The sequence below is a fragment of the Macrotis lagotis genome, chromosome 2, assembly GCF_037893015.1.
Source record: "Macrotis lagotis isolate mMagLag1 chromosome 2, bilby.v1.9.chrom.fasta, whole genome shotgun sequence".
Lineage (NCBI taxonomy): Eukaryota > Metazoa > Chordata > Mammalia > Peramelemorphia > Peramelidae > Macrotis > Macrotis lagotis.
Window position 1 is genome coordinate 42,805,584 of NC_133659.1, and position 16,107 is coordinate 42,821,690.

Below are 16,107 nucleotides of genomic sequence, written 5' to 3' on the forward strand. Positions count from 1 at the left end.
TCAATTGTATTATGATGATCCTTATAAAGCACTAACCTGGAACATATTAGATGATAATAAACGTTTTATCCTTCCTTCCTTAATTCCTTCCTTCCTTCCTCCCTCCCTTCCTTCCTTCCTCCCCTCACTCTTACTTTAATACTCAAGGGATCTGTGATCTCATTGATTCAGTTATCATCATCAACTCTACCCATCTTATGCTCATTTCCCCAACACAGATCTATCAGAGGGAGCCTAATCAACACTCTGGAGGAGTGTGTCTTTGAATAAATTTCTTGACATTGTATGGGTACCAATGGACTATCCCTCAGTTTTCCTACACTTAGCACCTGATGTTTATGTTTTCTGTCCCTTGGATATTTTGTATTCTGTGTTGGTTGTCAGTACAGATGTTCCATTTAATACAAGTAGTCCTCCATATCTAGAAAGTACTCCTTCCTTATCTCTGCTTTTTAGAAGCTTCATCTTTCTTTAAGATTCAGCTCAGGCACTCTCTCTGCCATGAAGTTTTCTTTGATGTGACTGCCTGATTCCTTATCCTTTCCCCATCCTCACATTTCAGTGCCTTATGCTTTTCTAGGGACATGTTGGCTAACAATGTGCTGTAGTAGAATGAATGTTGGCCCAAACCCAGCTGCTCATGTCACCTTGGATTTATCATTTAATGTCCCTGGGCCTCATTTTCCTTATGTGCCAAATGAAATTATTGGACTAGATTCCTCTAAAGTCCCCTTAAAGTCTATGATCCTTCATCTGACCAAGTTATTTTCCAGCTTAAAAATATTGATTAGCTCCCTATTATATTAGGATAAAATGCAGATCATTCAATCTGATCTTTAAGTAAAGCCTTTCAGATTCTAACTCCAATGTAACCTTTTTTCCCTCTTACTTCTCTTTGTGCTCTTTATGTTTCTGTCAGTCAAATTGAATAATTGGCTGTTCCCACAGTTCCACTCTCCTTTCTCTATATATTTTCCCAAGTTCTGTCCCATTCCTAGTATACATGTCCTTCTTATCATGTGCCTTTCAGAATCCTTATACTCATTCAAATTCAATTTTAGTGCCCCCCCTTCTATGAAGTAATGCTTGATTCCTGCCCCCTCCATTCTTCCATGTGCAGTCCCTTTTCAGATTTTCCTGGAGCTCACTGAATGATCTCTCTCTTCTTCCCTCTTGACTCCTTACTCTGTTTTCTAATTCTCTATGTCTGTTTTATATCCTTCCAGTAAACTGTGGTTACTTTAGAGCACAGAGTCTCATTTTTATATTTGTATCTTCTACACTTTACTCCGTATCTCACATATGATAGGTACTTAGTAATACTTGTTGAATTTATAAAATAAGTCAAATTAGTTTTGACTCCCATTATTTTAATAACCTTTTATTCTTAGATGCCTGAATCCTTTTGGAGCAATTTTAGATTCTTATGTTCATAGTGAATGTTACACTGATTTATAAATGTTTTATATAAGAAATACTTTAATTGAATATGTTCCTTAGAGGATTGTCTTTTAAAAACCCAGACCCTTGGGAAGCCCAGGCATTAACCTCAGAGTTGTTCCCACAGTTCTGAGGTAAACCCTCTTCTCCCTCTATATTGTTTTAGTTGATAATCTATCACACTCCTGAATTTCTCCAGCCTAAATTGTTTTGCTTACCTCCATTCTCATCTCTTCAATTGCCTTTTAAACATCTTGAACTGAAATCCAGTGCACATCATTAATTCAATATGTCCAAGAACAAATTCATTATCTTTCCCTTAAACCTCTCCTCTTCTTCCTATTACTATAGAGGTCAACCATCATCAGTCCCTCAGGTTCACAACCTAGGAGTCATCCAGAATTCTTCACTATGTCTCACCCACAACATTCAATCTGCTGCTATGGTCTGTTTCTTTTACCTTCAAGGCATTTCTTGAATATGACCCCTCCTCTCACCTGATTCTTCCAACCCTCTAGTGTAGTCCTTCATTACTTCACATCTGGGCTATTGCAATAGCCTTCTGATAGGTCTGCCTGCCTCAAATCTATCCGCAGACCAATCCAACCTCCATTCAGGAACTAAAATGATTTTCCCCAAAGTATAGGTCTGACCATCCATACCCTGCAGCCATTCCTCACCCCCTAATAAACTATAGTGGTTTTGTATCACCCTCAGAATCATATATACCATCCTCTGGTCTTCAAAGTCCCTTAAAACCTACACTGCCTCCTACTTTTCCTGTCTTCTTATGTCTTACTATGCAACATATACTCTTAAGTCTAGTGGCACTGGCCTCTTAAGTTTGACCAACAAGACACTTTATATCTCGACTCTAAGTATTTTCTCTGATTCTCCCCCATGCCTAGAATTTTCTCCCTCTAATAACTCCCACTAATAACCTTCTCGACCTCTTTTTTAAGTCTCAACTAAAATTTTGTCTTTTAAAGGAAGTCATTTCCAAACCCTGTACCTTCCCTATGTTAATTATTGCCCATTTCTCCTATATATAACTGGTTTGTGCATATTTACTAGCTATATTCCCCATTATATTGTAATCCCCCTTGAGAGGAGGGATTCTTTTTTGTATAACCATTACTTAGCCCTGTTCCTAGGACATTTAAGGACCAACCTATGAGGAGCTATGGCCTGATCCTAAGTAGTGTGGAATCAGTCTTCCCTCCCTTTTTGCTATAGTTGTGTTTCCAACAGAACCATAGCTACCTGATCTCCCAAACTCTCCCACTCTCCACTTTTGCTCTACTGTCCAATTTAGCCTTTTTTGAGAAGGATGTCAACACCCTCTAAGAAAGAATTAACTAAACTCACTAGATTAAGCACATCAGCTGAAGATACCACTGAAGAAATTGTGCCCACCTCACAATTTCCTCTCCTTTTGAAGACAATGACAATGAATAAGAGCTCCACCTCCCCCATTTCTTCCAGGGTGGCATAGAATCCTCTAGGGATGAATGGGAAGGGTCACTTGTGACTTGACATAAATATCTCATTACTTTTGCTTTTCTCCCAAATGCAATAAGCTCTCCTATTCTTTCTTAGAGATAACACCACATCCATATACACAGTTGTCTTTTGTTTTCAGTTCTATTTTTCACATCCATTCCTTTCTCTCTGCTAACACAGCTAATCCTCTGAGTGACACCCTCATCATCTCACATCTAGGCTCTTGCAATATAGTCTTCTGAATTGTGTCCTACCTTCCTTTTGACCTTTTCCCATTCCAGTTGATCCTCCACACAACTCTCAAAATGATATTCCTAAAGTGCAGTTCTGACTGTGTCATTCCTCTACTCAATTAAATTATAGCAATCAGTCTTGGAATAAATATTGATTAATTTTTCTTATCCTTTAAAAATGTTTATGTAAGTTTTTGAACATATATAATCATTTATACAATAATAATTTGTAATTAAGTACATATTTACATACTGGGTATTGCACTCACAATTTACTTGCTGATGAGGACAATCAAAAAAGGTTAGAGAATACTGATTTAAAACAATTATAATTCCAAAGGAGAAGTAAAATAGTGCTACACCCTTTTGGATGAAAAGAAAGCATGCCACTGCAATCTTTTTGTTTAATCTGTATTTTCAAATCAAGAGAACCACATTCTATATATTGTGAAACAAAAGTTATGAAATATAGTACAGATATAATGTAATACTACAATTTCATCAGCAAATGTACCTGGTAGTCCATACTCATTCAACTTTTTCCCCAAGATGACATCAGGTGTTAAATGAATTCTTTCTCCCTTTTCTCCACACTCTCCAAACTGGTCAGTTCGTGGAGCATCATTCCCTGGTGGATTAGGGACTTCAATGATGATATCAGCCTGGAAAATTTATTTCAAAAGTCTTTTTTTATCTCATAAACAAAACTTTTGGATTGAAAGATTCTGAAGAAATTTTCATTAATTATCAGAGTACTTCATTTAAAAAACAGTCACACATGACTTAATATTTAATAAAAATAATGTTTAATAAAAAAATGACACTTTGATGATCTTACATCTTTGTAGGTCTCAAGTTTGGGTTTCTCATATTCTTGGTTTGTTTTCCATGTCTTAGGAATCAAGATGGAGACTCCTTTGAAGTAAAATCTTTGTTCTGTGGCCTTATACAGGTAGGTTGAAGCATCTGATACCATGTTCTATGTGGAAAGAAAAAATCTATCAGGAAACATGACCAGTTGATGGAAGGATAAACAACCAATCATTGAACCTCACAATGAAGATTGATAGTTTAAAAAATATAGAATTTTAATCAAATAAAAATGGAGATATGTTGATATACTTGTATCTGAGTGGGAGTCAGATGTTCTGGGGTGGAGGCTCAGTCTCCCTTTCTAAAAGCCCCATAAATGCTATAATTTTGAATAAGATATTTAACCAGATTCTCAGTGTATTTATCTGTGATATTGGGGTCAATTGCTCTCCTTGCATCATAATTAACCAATTTCTCAGTGAGATCAGACTACTTGGGATGCTGTAAGAATCTTTCTTCAGTCTTTATCAGGAAACTTAGTTGCTTTAGAAGATTATTCCAAAACATCCAGGATTTGATGCATGTCCTAGTGGGGTCCCAACATTGTTCATCCCCATCCTTAGAGTCAATAAGCAAGGGGAGGGGAGGGAGAGAGAGATTTCTGGGCAGGGGAAAGAGCCAGAAAAAGATAGATGCAGAGTGAGGAGATGGGGTATTTGATGAAAAGCATCCTAAGGGGGCAGAGCCAAGATGGTGATGGAGAAGAGTATCTCCTAGGTGTTCTCTCCAAAATATTTCAAAAATCTTAAAATTATGACTCTAACTAAATTTTTGAGAGACAGAACCCACAGAAAGATCCAGTGTGGCAATTCTCCAGCCTAAGGTAACCTGGAAAATAGTGGAAAAACTTTGCTTCACAGGGTTAGAGGGGTGGCGCTGACAGAGTGAAAGAACTTTAGCCCCCTGGAAACAGCTCCAGGACACCTGGGAGCCATGGCTCCCTGCAGCAGAAGCAGGGAAGTTGTTGAGGCATGGAGGCAGATCCAGAAAACAGAAGCAGGCACCTTCAGGTAGATGTGCCCTGAGTACCCAGCCCACTGAAGGTATGGGAGTGGAGGGAGACTGCCGAGGTATGTCCTCTGTCCCTGGAACAGGACTCTGGGGATCTGATCACATTCAGACCCTGGTCACAGTCTAGGGCCCCCCAAAGAGCAAGGACTCCCCCCTAATTCCCCCTGGCAAAGGGGTGCTCTTGTGGTTATTCACAGACCAGGAAAATAGAGCCTCATACACTGAGATCCTTGAAGGGGTGGCCCAATTAAAACTCAAAAGCTCAGGAAGCACCCCCAAAACCAGGCACAGGCTGAGGAAATGAGTAAACAGAGAAAAAAAGAGGACATTGACAAATACTTTGTCTATGATCCCAAGAAGGATCAAAGTACTCAATCTCAAGATGAGCAGGTACAAGCTTCTGCATCTAAAGATTCCAAGAAAAATGGAAGTTAGGCTCAAGCTATAATAGAGTTCAAAAAAGATTTTGAATATCAAGTAAGGGGGATAGAAGAAAAATTGGGAATAGAAATGGGAGAGATGCAGGAAAAAAATATGAAAAAGAAGTTAGCAGCTTAGTCAAGGAGATACAAAAAAAATGCTGAAGAAAATAACATGTTAAAAACCAGCATAGGTCAAATAGATAAAACAATTCAAAAAGTTATTGAGGAGAAGAATACTTTAAAAAGCAGAACTGGCCAGATAGAAAAGGAGATAAGAAAGCTCTCTGAGGAAAACAAAATCTTCAGATGTAGAATGGAGCTAAAGGAAGCTGATGACCTTATGAGAAGTCAAGACACAATACTTCAACACCAAAAGAATGAAAAATTAGAAGAAAATGTAAAATATCTCCTTGAAAAGGAGATCTGGAAAACAGACTCAGGAAAGCTAATTTAAAAATTATTGGGATACCTGAAAGTCATGATCAGACATAGAGCCTTGACCTCATTTTTAAAGAATTGCTACAGGAAAATTGCCCTGATATCCTAGAAGCAGAGGGCAAAATAGAAATTGAGAGAATCCACCAATCTCCCCTGGAAAAATATCCAAAGAAAAACAACTGCCAGGAATATTATAGCCAAGTTTGAGAACTCTCAAGTCAAAGAGAAAAATATTACAAGCAGCCAGAATGACACAATTCAAATATCGTAGAGCTGCAGTCAGGATCACACAGGACTTAGCAGCAACTACATTAAGGACTTGTAGGGCTTGGAATATAGCATTCCAAAAGACAAAAGAGCTTGGAATGCAACTGAGAATCAACTACCCAGCAAAACTGAACATCCTCTTCCAGGGGAAAAGGTAGATTTTCAGTGAACTAGAGGAATTCAAATGTTCCTGTTGAAACGACCAGAACCGAACAGAAAGTTTGACCCTTAAATACAGGAATCAGGTGAAGCATAGAGAGCAGAAGAGAAGGGTAAAATATGAGGGACTTAATGATGATGAACTGCTTGTATTCCTGCATAGGAAAATGATACTCATATGAATATTGTAATTTAATAGAGCAGGTAGAAGGAGCTTTTATAGATGAGGCACAGGAGAGAGCTGAATTTGAAGATATATTATAAAAATGTAATCAATGGCTAAAAGGGAAATGTACTGGGAATAAGAGAAAGGAGAGGTGGAATAGGCTAAGATATTTCATATAAAAGTTTTTTTTTCAATGAGCTTTTGCAAAGATATGGAAGGGGGGAAGGTGAGGGGGAATGAAGGAACTTTCACTCCTATCAGAAATGGTGCAGAGAGGAAACAGCATACACAATCAATAGAGTATAGACATCTAGAGTAAAAAATGAGAGAAGGGGGAAAGGGGGAAGGGGGGATGTAGGTGATAGAGGAAAGGGTAGATCATAGGAGAGAACAGTCAGATATAACACACTTTCTTTTTAACTTCTTGCAAGGGGCTGGGATTGGGTGGCCTGATTGGGACCATGGGGCTGGGTGGTTGCTGGATCTCAGTGGTGGTATGTGGGCTTGGGCCCAGGCCAGTACTCAGTCCTTTGGGCCACTCAGCTACTGTACAGCACATTTTGGAAGAGGGACAGAGTAAAAGCAGAGTGAAAATATAATATATGGTAGTGGGGAGGAATGAATGGAGGGAATTACAATCAACAACAGCAACTGTCGAAAAATATGGAAGTAACTTCTGTGATGGTGTTATGATAAAGAATATGATCCACCTAAGACAGAGCTGACACAGACTGAAATGCATTTTTTTCTCTCTATTTCTCATGAGGTTCTATATTTTTTTGGGGGGGTATTATGCTTACTCTTAAACAAGAATATTTTAGTAATGTACAAAAAAATCAGTTGTACAAAAATGTTCATAGCAGCTCTGTTTCTGGTGGCAAAGAATTGGAAATTAAGTGAACATCCATCAATTGGGGAATGGCTTAACAAAATATGGTATACGTATGTGATGGAACACTATTGTTCTATTAGAAATCAGGAGGGATGGGAAATCTTCCTGGTCCCCCTTGTGAGTCCTGTTCTCTCCCTTCACAAATTATCTTGTTATTTATTTTTCTGTTTTTATTCCAATGAAATCTATGCTCATTCACAGAAGGGACTAATTTTAATTTCTGACTTTGTATTTCCAGTGCTTACCAAAATTACTTCCCTCTCATAGGAGCTCAGTAAGTCTCTTTAAATTGAACTGAATGGTCCACTGGATAAATGAAACCAGGTACAAGCCTCCCCCACTTCAGTTCATCCTCCATTCTGCTGTCTGATCTTCAAAGAGCAGAGCTGACCATCTCAGCCTCCTACTCAGTACCTTCTAGTGACTGTCCCTGGTTGGCATTCAAAGCCTTTCAAATCTACCCTCCTCTTGGTCCTCTCCAGCCTTCTGACATTGTCCATTCAACCAAGCACTCCTGAGCTAGAAAAAGAAATGTCAAAACCCTCCAGTATCTTTACCAAGAAACCCTAAATGGAGCTCAAAAGAGTTGGGCACAACTGAACAATGCCAATCAAGCATTGAGTCTCCATTTTACAAATAAGGAATCAGGATCAGAAAGGCTGGGTAACTTCCAGCTCATTTTACAGAAGGGGAAATTGAGAAAATAAGAGTCAAAAAACTTGCCCAGGATTACACATCTTGGAAATGTCTGAGGTCAGATAGGTCTTTCTTTCTGATGCCAGTCCAATCTAGTCACTGGACTACCTCACTGCCCAATTGTGATAGGAACTTCTCAAATGCCCACATTAGGGGACAGGCATTTTGGAAGAATCTCTTCTGTGCCAGATGCTGAGAGAGGCACAGAAGATACAAAGGCAAAAAGCAAACCTCTGCCCTAAAGGAACCCTTTCTAGAACCTCTTAGAGGGGAGAGCCATATCTGCAAATAGTTATAATACAAGGGGACATGATAAATGCAAGGATACAGGTGCGGAAAGTAGCTAGTTCTGCTGGGAATTAGCAAAGTACCAGAATTAAGAGTGATTAGGAAAGACTTTTGGTGGAAGGCTGGATTTTAGTTGGGGCTCGAAGGAAGCCCAGGAGGTAGAGATGATGAGGGAGAGAGTTCTGGGAAGGGGAAAGAGCCAGAAAATGATAGATACAGGGTAAGGAGATGGAGTATCTGGTGAAAAGCACCCTAAGGAGACTTGTCCTTTCATCTCAGAGTACACTGAGGGCAGATGCGGGGTTAGTAAGAATGAGGAATTCCAATCCTTGATAGGGGCAGAGAGGAGTGTCAGAGCCAGGCAGTTGGCAGAGGAGGGCAGCAGGATTTACTTTGCCCTGTGATACCCATTGACCTCCCCAGGTAACCAGGCACTATGGGGAAAGGCTTCTATAGATGATAATAACCTCAAACTGGGAAGATGGAAGAAGAAAAGAATGGTATTTCTGAGTGGCAGAGATGGCAAAATAGTATAGATGATTGTTTCAAAGGTGTTCTCTGGTCTTGTTAGTAGATTCTGCACCCTTGGGGATTCTGAATTTCTGGTTAGTAATTCTTAGTTACTTCTGAGAGAAGATCTCCTTCCTTCCCTTTTAAATTTAACTAATGTAAATACAAAAGGGAACAATGAGAAAAATTTTTAAAAGATTGCATCATTTTTCTTGCTTGCCATTTACTGTCAATTTTTATGGTGCTTGCAAGCTAATGAAATACCAAGAACCCTCTCAAATTAAAGTTAACAATAAAGATTTTCCCCTTACATGTATGTATTTCAAGTAAAATTGAATGGAACACTCTCCTACCTTTATTTGCTGAATAAGATTTTCATCCTCTGGCACATCTGGATCAATTGCAATGACCACATCTTCATAACCATTGCTATTCAGTTTAATGAGGGATGTGCTGGCCCCCTGAAGCAGGTACAAGGCTAAGGTTAAAACAAGCAGTGGAGACGACACCATGACTGACTGTCTATGCTACAGTCCTTCTTGGAGAAAACTGCAATCTAAGAAACTTGCCTCCTGCTGCTATATATGTGTGTGCTCTTCATAGCTACTAAAGCAAATTACTTAGGACTTTGACCCTGTTTTTCATAAAATAGAACTTGGTCATCATTATCCGTCAGAAACAGTATGTAGGGGAAAATGATATTGTGGAAATATTAAGGGAAGTATTTTCTGTGCTAGGCTGTCATATCCTGTGGGTGACAAATTTCCTTCTCATTATTATCTAGACCTCAACCCCTTCTGAGATGTAAACCCATTGAGATTAGAGGAATAAACTAAACCCCTCACCTATCTGGCTGTATGTCTGACAACAGCAGGATGGCAGAATGAATAGAGCATTGCCCTGAAGTCAGGAGGACCTGAGTTCAAATCCATTCTCAGATCCTTGCTAGCTGAGTGACCTTGGGCAAGTCATCTAACTCTGACTGCCTCACATCCAGGACCATCTCCAGTTGTCCTGATTCATATTGGGCAACTGAATCCAGATGGCTCTGGAGGAGAAAGGGAGGTTTGTGACTTAACCTAGCACCCCCCATTCAAATCCAATTCACTTGTGGCATCACTTCCCTAATATTGTGGTCTTCTTCAAAAAGGTCGGACAAACACCATCATCATCATCATTATGGTGTACTGACACCAGTCGCATTCAGGTGTTTCCACTCCTTAGCACCTTCTCTACCGTTAATCTTTACTTCTCCCCAAACTGCTTCCAACACAGACAAGATTCTAGGTCCCTTTGAAAACTCTGCCCTTTCTCTCTGCCATGCTGCTGGTCTTACCAACCTAGTTGCAGGTGGGATCTTGCAACGGTCTTCCCCTCTTTTTTTAACTTCATTATCTTTCTTTAGGAACTCATTTTCTTTACCTTTCAACTTTTTAAAGGAACTCTGTGAGTTTCTGTGGGGAATCTAGTCCATTTTGCTATCCAAATTTCTGTGCTTTGTTACTTGTTACCTTTACCATTTTCATAACCACCTTACACTTCTGGATCAGAGAATTGTGTGAATTGATTCCATGTTTTTGAGGATCCCTTTGGTTTTTCACAAGCCCCAGCCAATGGCATCAAGCTCAACTCAATATTTACACAATGCTTTCATATGACCATTGTTACAGAACAAAGTATAAAGCAAATAGCTGTTTTCTATGCCTCTATTATATAGAGGGAAAAAAGGCAGCTTGGCAGAGTGGATAGAGAGATGGCAGAGGAGAGAGGAAGACCTGCATTCAAATTCTGACTCTGACCCAGGCTGCCTGTGGGAAACAGAGCATACCCTCTCCCCTTTCAGTGTTAGGAAGTATTTTCTCTAGAAGGGCAGGATGTTCTCATCTGGGAAATCTCTTTTTTTTTCAATGAAATACCAAATCCAATCTCTATCACATACACATAGTCATAACACACAAATCTCTGTATATGTGTATGTATTTATATATGCATTATGTCTTTTAATATGTTTGCCAGATGGCAAAACATTATTCCTAACTATGAAAGCTGATTTCTTAAGGACATGGGTATATGGATGTGTTCCTGAGGTAGGAACTTCAAGAATGTAAAATAGAATTATTTCAGTATTTGAAGCTTTTGTGTTTTCTTAAGTGTGGGCACTCATATTTCCAAACCTCTTCATGTGGGGCTTCTTAAGGTCCACAAATTTTTTAAATAAGTATTTTAATAACTGTCTTTCAATACAATTTGCTGCTTTTGTAGATCTATTTCTTTGTGTGATAGGCAAGTGTTCATCGTGCCAAAAAAAGGAAAGGTTAAGAAATTCAGCCTTTGCAAGTGGTCTTTCTGAGTTGCCTATATTCAGAAACTGCATCACCTTAGAAGCAGCTAATAAATGAACCTGAAACTGGTTCTCAGAAAACAAGAGATACAATTCACCAACAGGCCCTTGCTTGAAGCCTTTCCAGATTGGAAGAATCTACCATAGTTTGAACTGTGCTGGCAATGTACTTAAAGAGCTCATGGCCATCAACATCATGGAGGAGGAAATCAGAAGGAGACATTGCTGGGAAGTGAATATTCTTGTTAATTGAAAATTTTATCATCATCATCTCTATTATTTTAAATTTCATTTTTTAAAGTCCCAAATTTATTATAGAACTTTACTTTAAAAGTCTAGTAATAGAATAGAGTATATATTTGTTAAAATGCTGATGAAATGTAATGTTGAGGATAATTTGGGAAATTAGATTTTAATGTGTAATGCTTATGATAATTCAGTGTTAAAGAATTTCTAAAGTAATAAAAAGAACTGATAATAATACCAACAATAACATTTCAACAAAACTAATAACTCATATCTGTATAGTACAGAGGTTCTTAATATTTTAATCTCAGATTGTCCATAGATGGAAAAATAAATGTCATCTTTATCTTCACAACTCTATACCTGAAATTTTGCATTTCTTTCAACTATTTAAGACTATGGTTCTGAGAAGTCCATAGTTTTGTTTTTAATTTTTTTACTAGATTGTCAAAGGACATCTTTGCCATCTCTGTTATATAGATTTCATATCTTCCATATCTTTTGCTCCTCTTATCTTATTGACTCTTCATCACAAGCCCATAAGGTAGGTTCTGTTATTCACTCCTTTGACATTTCTGAATCATTTTAGTAGTGACTCCATCCTATGGCTAGGTGAAGGTGTGGCTAGAAACTCAGAAAATGTTTCTCTTTGCACCAAAACAGCATCATAAAAAGAATCATGAACATAGAAAGAGGAAGAGAAGAAAATAGTCATAGGAATTGACTTCACTAGTCAGGAGTTGATGGAGGACATTGAACTTTACTTGAAGTGGGATGTCACAAAGCCTTGGGTGAGTCATTTGGACATTTCAGTTTTATGTCAAAGCATACATTCTGACCTGCCATTCTTGGTGCCTGCCAACCTGCTGACAGCCTGGCTTTGCCCTAAGCTTTATCTTTTACTGCTGTTCCTCTTGGCTTCAGTATTTACTAGCAACCTCTGCCCACCAAGACAATAAGAAACCCTATAATTGAAGGGTTTAGAATGGAGCTCCAAACTTGGATCAGTCACTGACTCTCTGTATGATTTTGTCCTAGTCATTTAACCTTTGTTCATCCAGATGGATGGGGTTCAAGTGTTGCTCTTCAACTCCTACAGCTTCTACTAGAGTTTTGACAATAAGCCAGTAAGACCCAAATCAGCAAATGAAACCTATATTAATTTCTTTATCAAGGCTACTTATTAACCATGTAAAACCAAGAGAAATAGAGAAAAAGGGGAACATTTCTAACTCAACAAAACACAAAAAGTTATTGAAAATGAGGAAATGAAGAAACTGATACTATCTATCTCTAGAGAAAGAACTGATGTAGTCTGAATGGCTATTGAATTCTACTTTTAAAAACTTTTATTTATTTGGTTTATAGTCTAACTTTTCTTTTTTAACATGTTTTACATCTGCAAATGTAAAATCAATATAAAATTGGTTACTTTCTCAAGGAGGGGTAAGGAGGAAAAAAGGGAAAGAGAAAATATTTTTAAATTTATGTTAAAATTTTTATTTACATGTAACTGAAAAAAATTTAAAAGTAATTGAAAACTGTTGTTTGTGAAGAAGAGGAATAAGAAATCAGAGCAACAAACAGCCTTCAGAACAGAAGAAAAGAGAACAAGACAAAGTCTTCAGGGGTCCTTTGGACCATAGAAAGAAAGAACTAGGTGAGGCACATGGTGGCCTCATCTAGTCCTAGTCAAAGAAGAACTACTTTATGTTTAACCTCTCTCTCAAAAGCTCAAAGTCAAGGATGGCTACTGCTCTCCTGAGTGACAGGCAGCATGGTAGAGTAGAGAGAGGACTGACCTCAGAGTCAAGGAGACCTAAGTTCAAATCCTGCGTTTGATGAACCTGGCACCCTGCGCAGGCACCCAGACCATTCTTTTCAGTCAATAAGACAGAGACTAGCAAGGGTGTGTGATGCAATAGGTGGGGATGGAAATTAGAGAACCCTGGAATATATTCAGACTCTGCTATTAAATGGCTCAGTGGTCTTGGGCAAGTCAGTTGTCTTCTCTGGCCCTCAGTTTCTTTATCTGTAAAATGAAGAGCTTGAACTGGATGGCCTCAGCTCTAAATCTTTGCTTCTAAGTTGCCAAAGTTCAGTAGTAGAGAGAATTTTTATGCTGTTCATTTCTCCACACCAGTGTAACCACCACTGGTATAGATCCCCTTTATGCGTCCCTTAGCCCCAAAGCTTCTGTTTTAACCATGTCATCTTTTAAGTCTAGAAAAAAGAAGTTCCCCACTAGCCCTTCCATAGACTGTCTTCCCAGCTCTCCTCTTTACATCTTTCTTCTATTATTACCAGTTATATCTTTGAGGTCAACCAGGAAAAAAACTTAATCTCTCATCCATCTGCTAACCCTTCAAATATCACAAATTAGTTATCATTCCTTTTTTTTTTTGAGGCAATAGGTTTAAGTGACTTACCCAAGATCACACTGATAGTAAGTGTCTGAGATCAGATTTGAACATAGGTTATTCTAGGGTCAGCATTTTATCCACTGAGTTATTTACCTATTCCAGCTCAACTCCCCAATCTGAACACACCAAGTTCTCTCCATCTAATCTGGAATGATTGTGAGGCCTTCTATCATCCATCCTCGTTGTTCTTTGAAACTAGAAGGGAATATTCACTCATATTTGAAGTTAATTTATCTTTGGAGGACTTTTATGAATTCTTATTTCATGAAATAGTTAAAATTGTCAAGTATAAACTGATGTGTTAATATCATACTGATGAGGGGCGGCTAGGTGGTGCAGTGGATAAAGCACCGGTCCTGGAGTCAGGAGTACCTGGGTTCAAATCTGGTCTCAGACACTTAATAATGACCTAGCTGTGTGACCTTGGGCAAGCCACTTAACCCCATTTGCCTTGCAAAAACCTAAAAGAAAAAATATCATACTGACGATCTTTCATAGTTCATTAAAATGCAAACTCTAATCATATAAAATGTACAGACATAAATATTTAATAATAGTTTAAATTGACATATTAAATAGAGGCTATTTGACTTCATAGATAGTCAGGAAAATCTGGGTTCAAATCCCACCCTAGAGCGTAAGTAGCTGAATAATCCTGGGCTAGTCTTTGTAGCTCAGGAAACTTTCCAGGATTTATCAACTGGGCAATGGATGGGTAGTTGGCTATATGGCAAAAGTAGTTGTTACAGTGGGAGTGTTCTATGTTGAAGAAATCTCAAAGTCATTCATATAGAACATCAACACATTTTTTGAACTATTTAGTTACTTCTTCAGAATTATAAACGAAAGATGAGAGTTCTCTGCTTTCATTGGATCATAGATTGGGGAGGTCGGGGAAGACTCTCAGAGGCCGTTAAATACAATACCCTCATATGCCCTCAGAGAAGATGATTGAAGCTCAGGGAAGTGAAGGGTCTTGCCTGAGACTTTAAAATTTTTTTTTATCATACATGCAAGGTGTTATTTCTCTGACATTTTCTAATTAGTAGGATCTCAAAGCATTCAAGTGGTTATATCTGTGGTTGTTAAAAAATTTTTAACTAGGTAAATTAAAGTTTAGAAACAGTGAGCAATTAGAACACTGTCCTTTAGTCAGAATTATGTCTGAATATAAATCTGAGTTAATGGTCAATCAATCCTGCTGTTTACCATCCTGAATTTTGAAATGTGCTCTATTCATCTCCTGAATACTTAGAACATGACTGTGTAACAGACCCAAATAGCAGTGACTCTTCCAGGTTAGGCAATGTATCACAGATAAGAAAAGGGAGTTGGTGGTACTGAAGTCAAGCAATATCAGATTTAGTGGAGGATTAATCATCAGGATAGGGAAAGGAGAAGAGATTATTTAATATATTTGATTTTTATGATTTATTTATTTTATATTATTATTAAAATATTCTTGTTGTGAAAGTAAACATAACACCCCCATCCCTCCCCCAAATAGAACAACTTCAAGAGAAATGAAATGAGAGGGAAAAAAAGTGTACTTCAGTCTGTGTTCAGATTCCATCAGCTCTGTCTCTGGGTTGAATTGACTCCTTTAACATAAGTCCACCAGAGAAGTTGCTTTGATGTCTCTTCACACAGTTACTATTACCAGCTGTATTTCTCTGCATTCTATTCCTCCCAATTCCCATTCGTTCTATTCTATTCTCTCTCTCTCTCTCTCTCTCTCTCTCTCTCTCCTTTCACCCTATCCCTGCTCTGAAGTATATTGTATTTGATTACCGTCTCCCATGATCTTCCTTCTCTTCTATTACCTTCTCCCCCTTCCATCCCCTGTCCCTCCTTATCCCATCCCTTTCCTCTCATTTTTCTCTAGGGTAAGGTAGATTTCTATACCCTATCAAATGTGTATGTTATTTCTTCACTGAGCCATTTCTGATGAGAATGAAGGCTTCTCATTCTCCCCTCTCCTTCCCCACTTCCACGCCATTGCAAAAGCTTTTTCTCAAATCTTTTATGAGAAATATCTTAGTATACTACCTCTCTTCTCCCTTTCTCACAGTTCATTTCCTTTTCACCCATTGACTCTTATCTTTTTACTCTATTATACTATTATATTCAACTCTCTCCTGTGCCTTGTCATATATACTTCTTCTAACTGCTCTTATAAATGAGAAGGTGCATGTGAGT

The 16,107-nt window shown here is 38.3% G+C and overlaps 1 protein-coding gene across 1 annotated transcript in view; it reads right to left on the reverse strand.

Annotated features, from left to right (window-relative positions):
* LOC141510976 (calcium-activated chloride channel regulator 1-like) overlaps window positions 1–9,569 on the reverse strand; it is a 40,672-nt gene extending 31,103 nt beyond the window's left edge. Inside the window, exons 1-3 of the mRNA XM_074220343.1 lie at window positions 9,252–9,569; window positions 4,015–4,155; window positions 3,691–3,838 (exon numbers count right to left, since the gene is read on the reverse strand). Of these exons, the coding sequence (XP_074076444.1) occupies window positions 3,691–3,838; window positions 4,015–4,155; window positions 9,252–9,410 (448 nt within the window). The 5' untranslated portion in view covers window positions 9,411–9,569. The remainder of the gene's footprint in view (window positions 1–3,690; window positions 3,839–4,014; window positions 4,156–9,251) is intronic.
* Window positions 9,570–16,107: the final 6,538 nt, after the last annotated feature.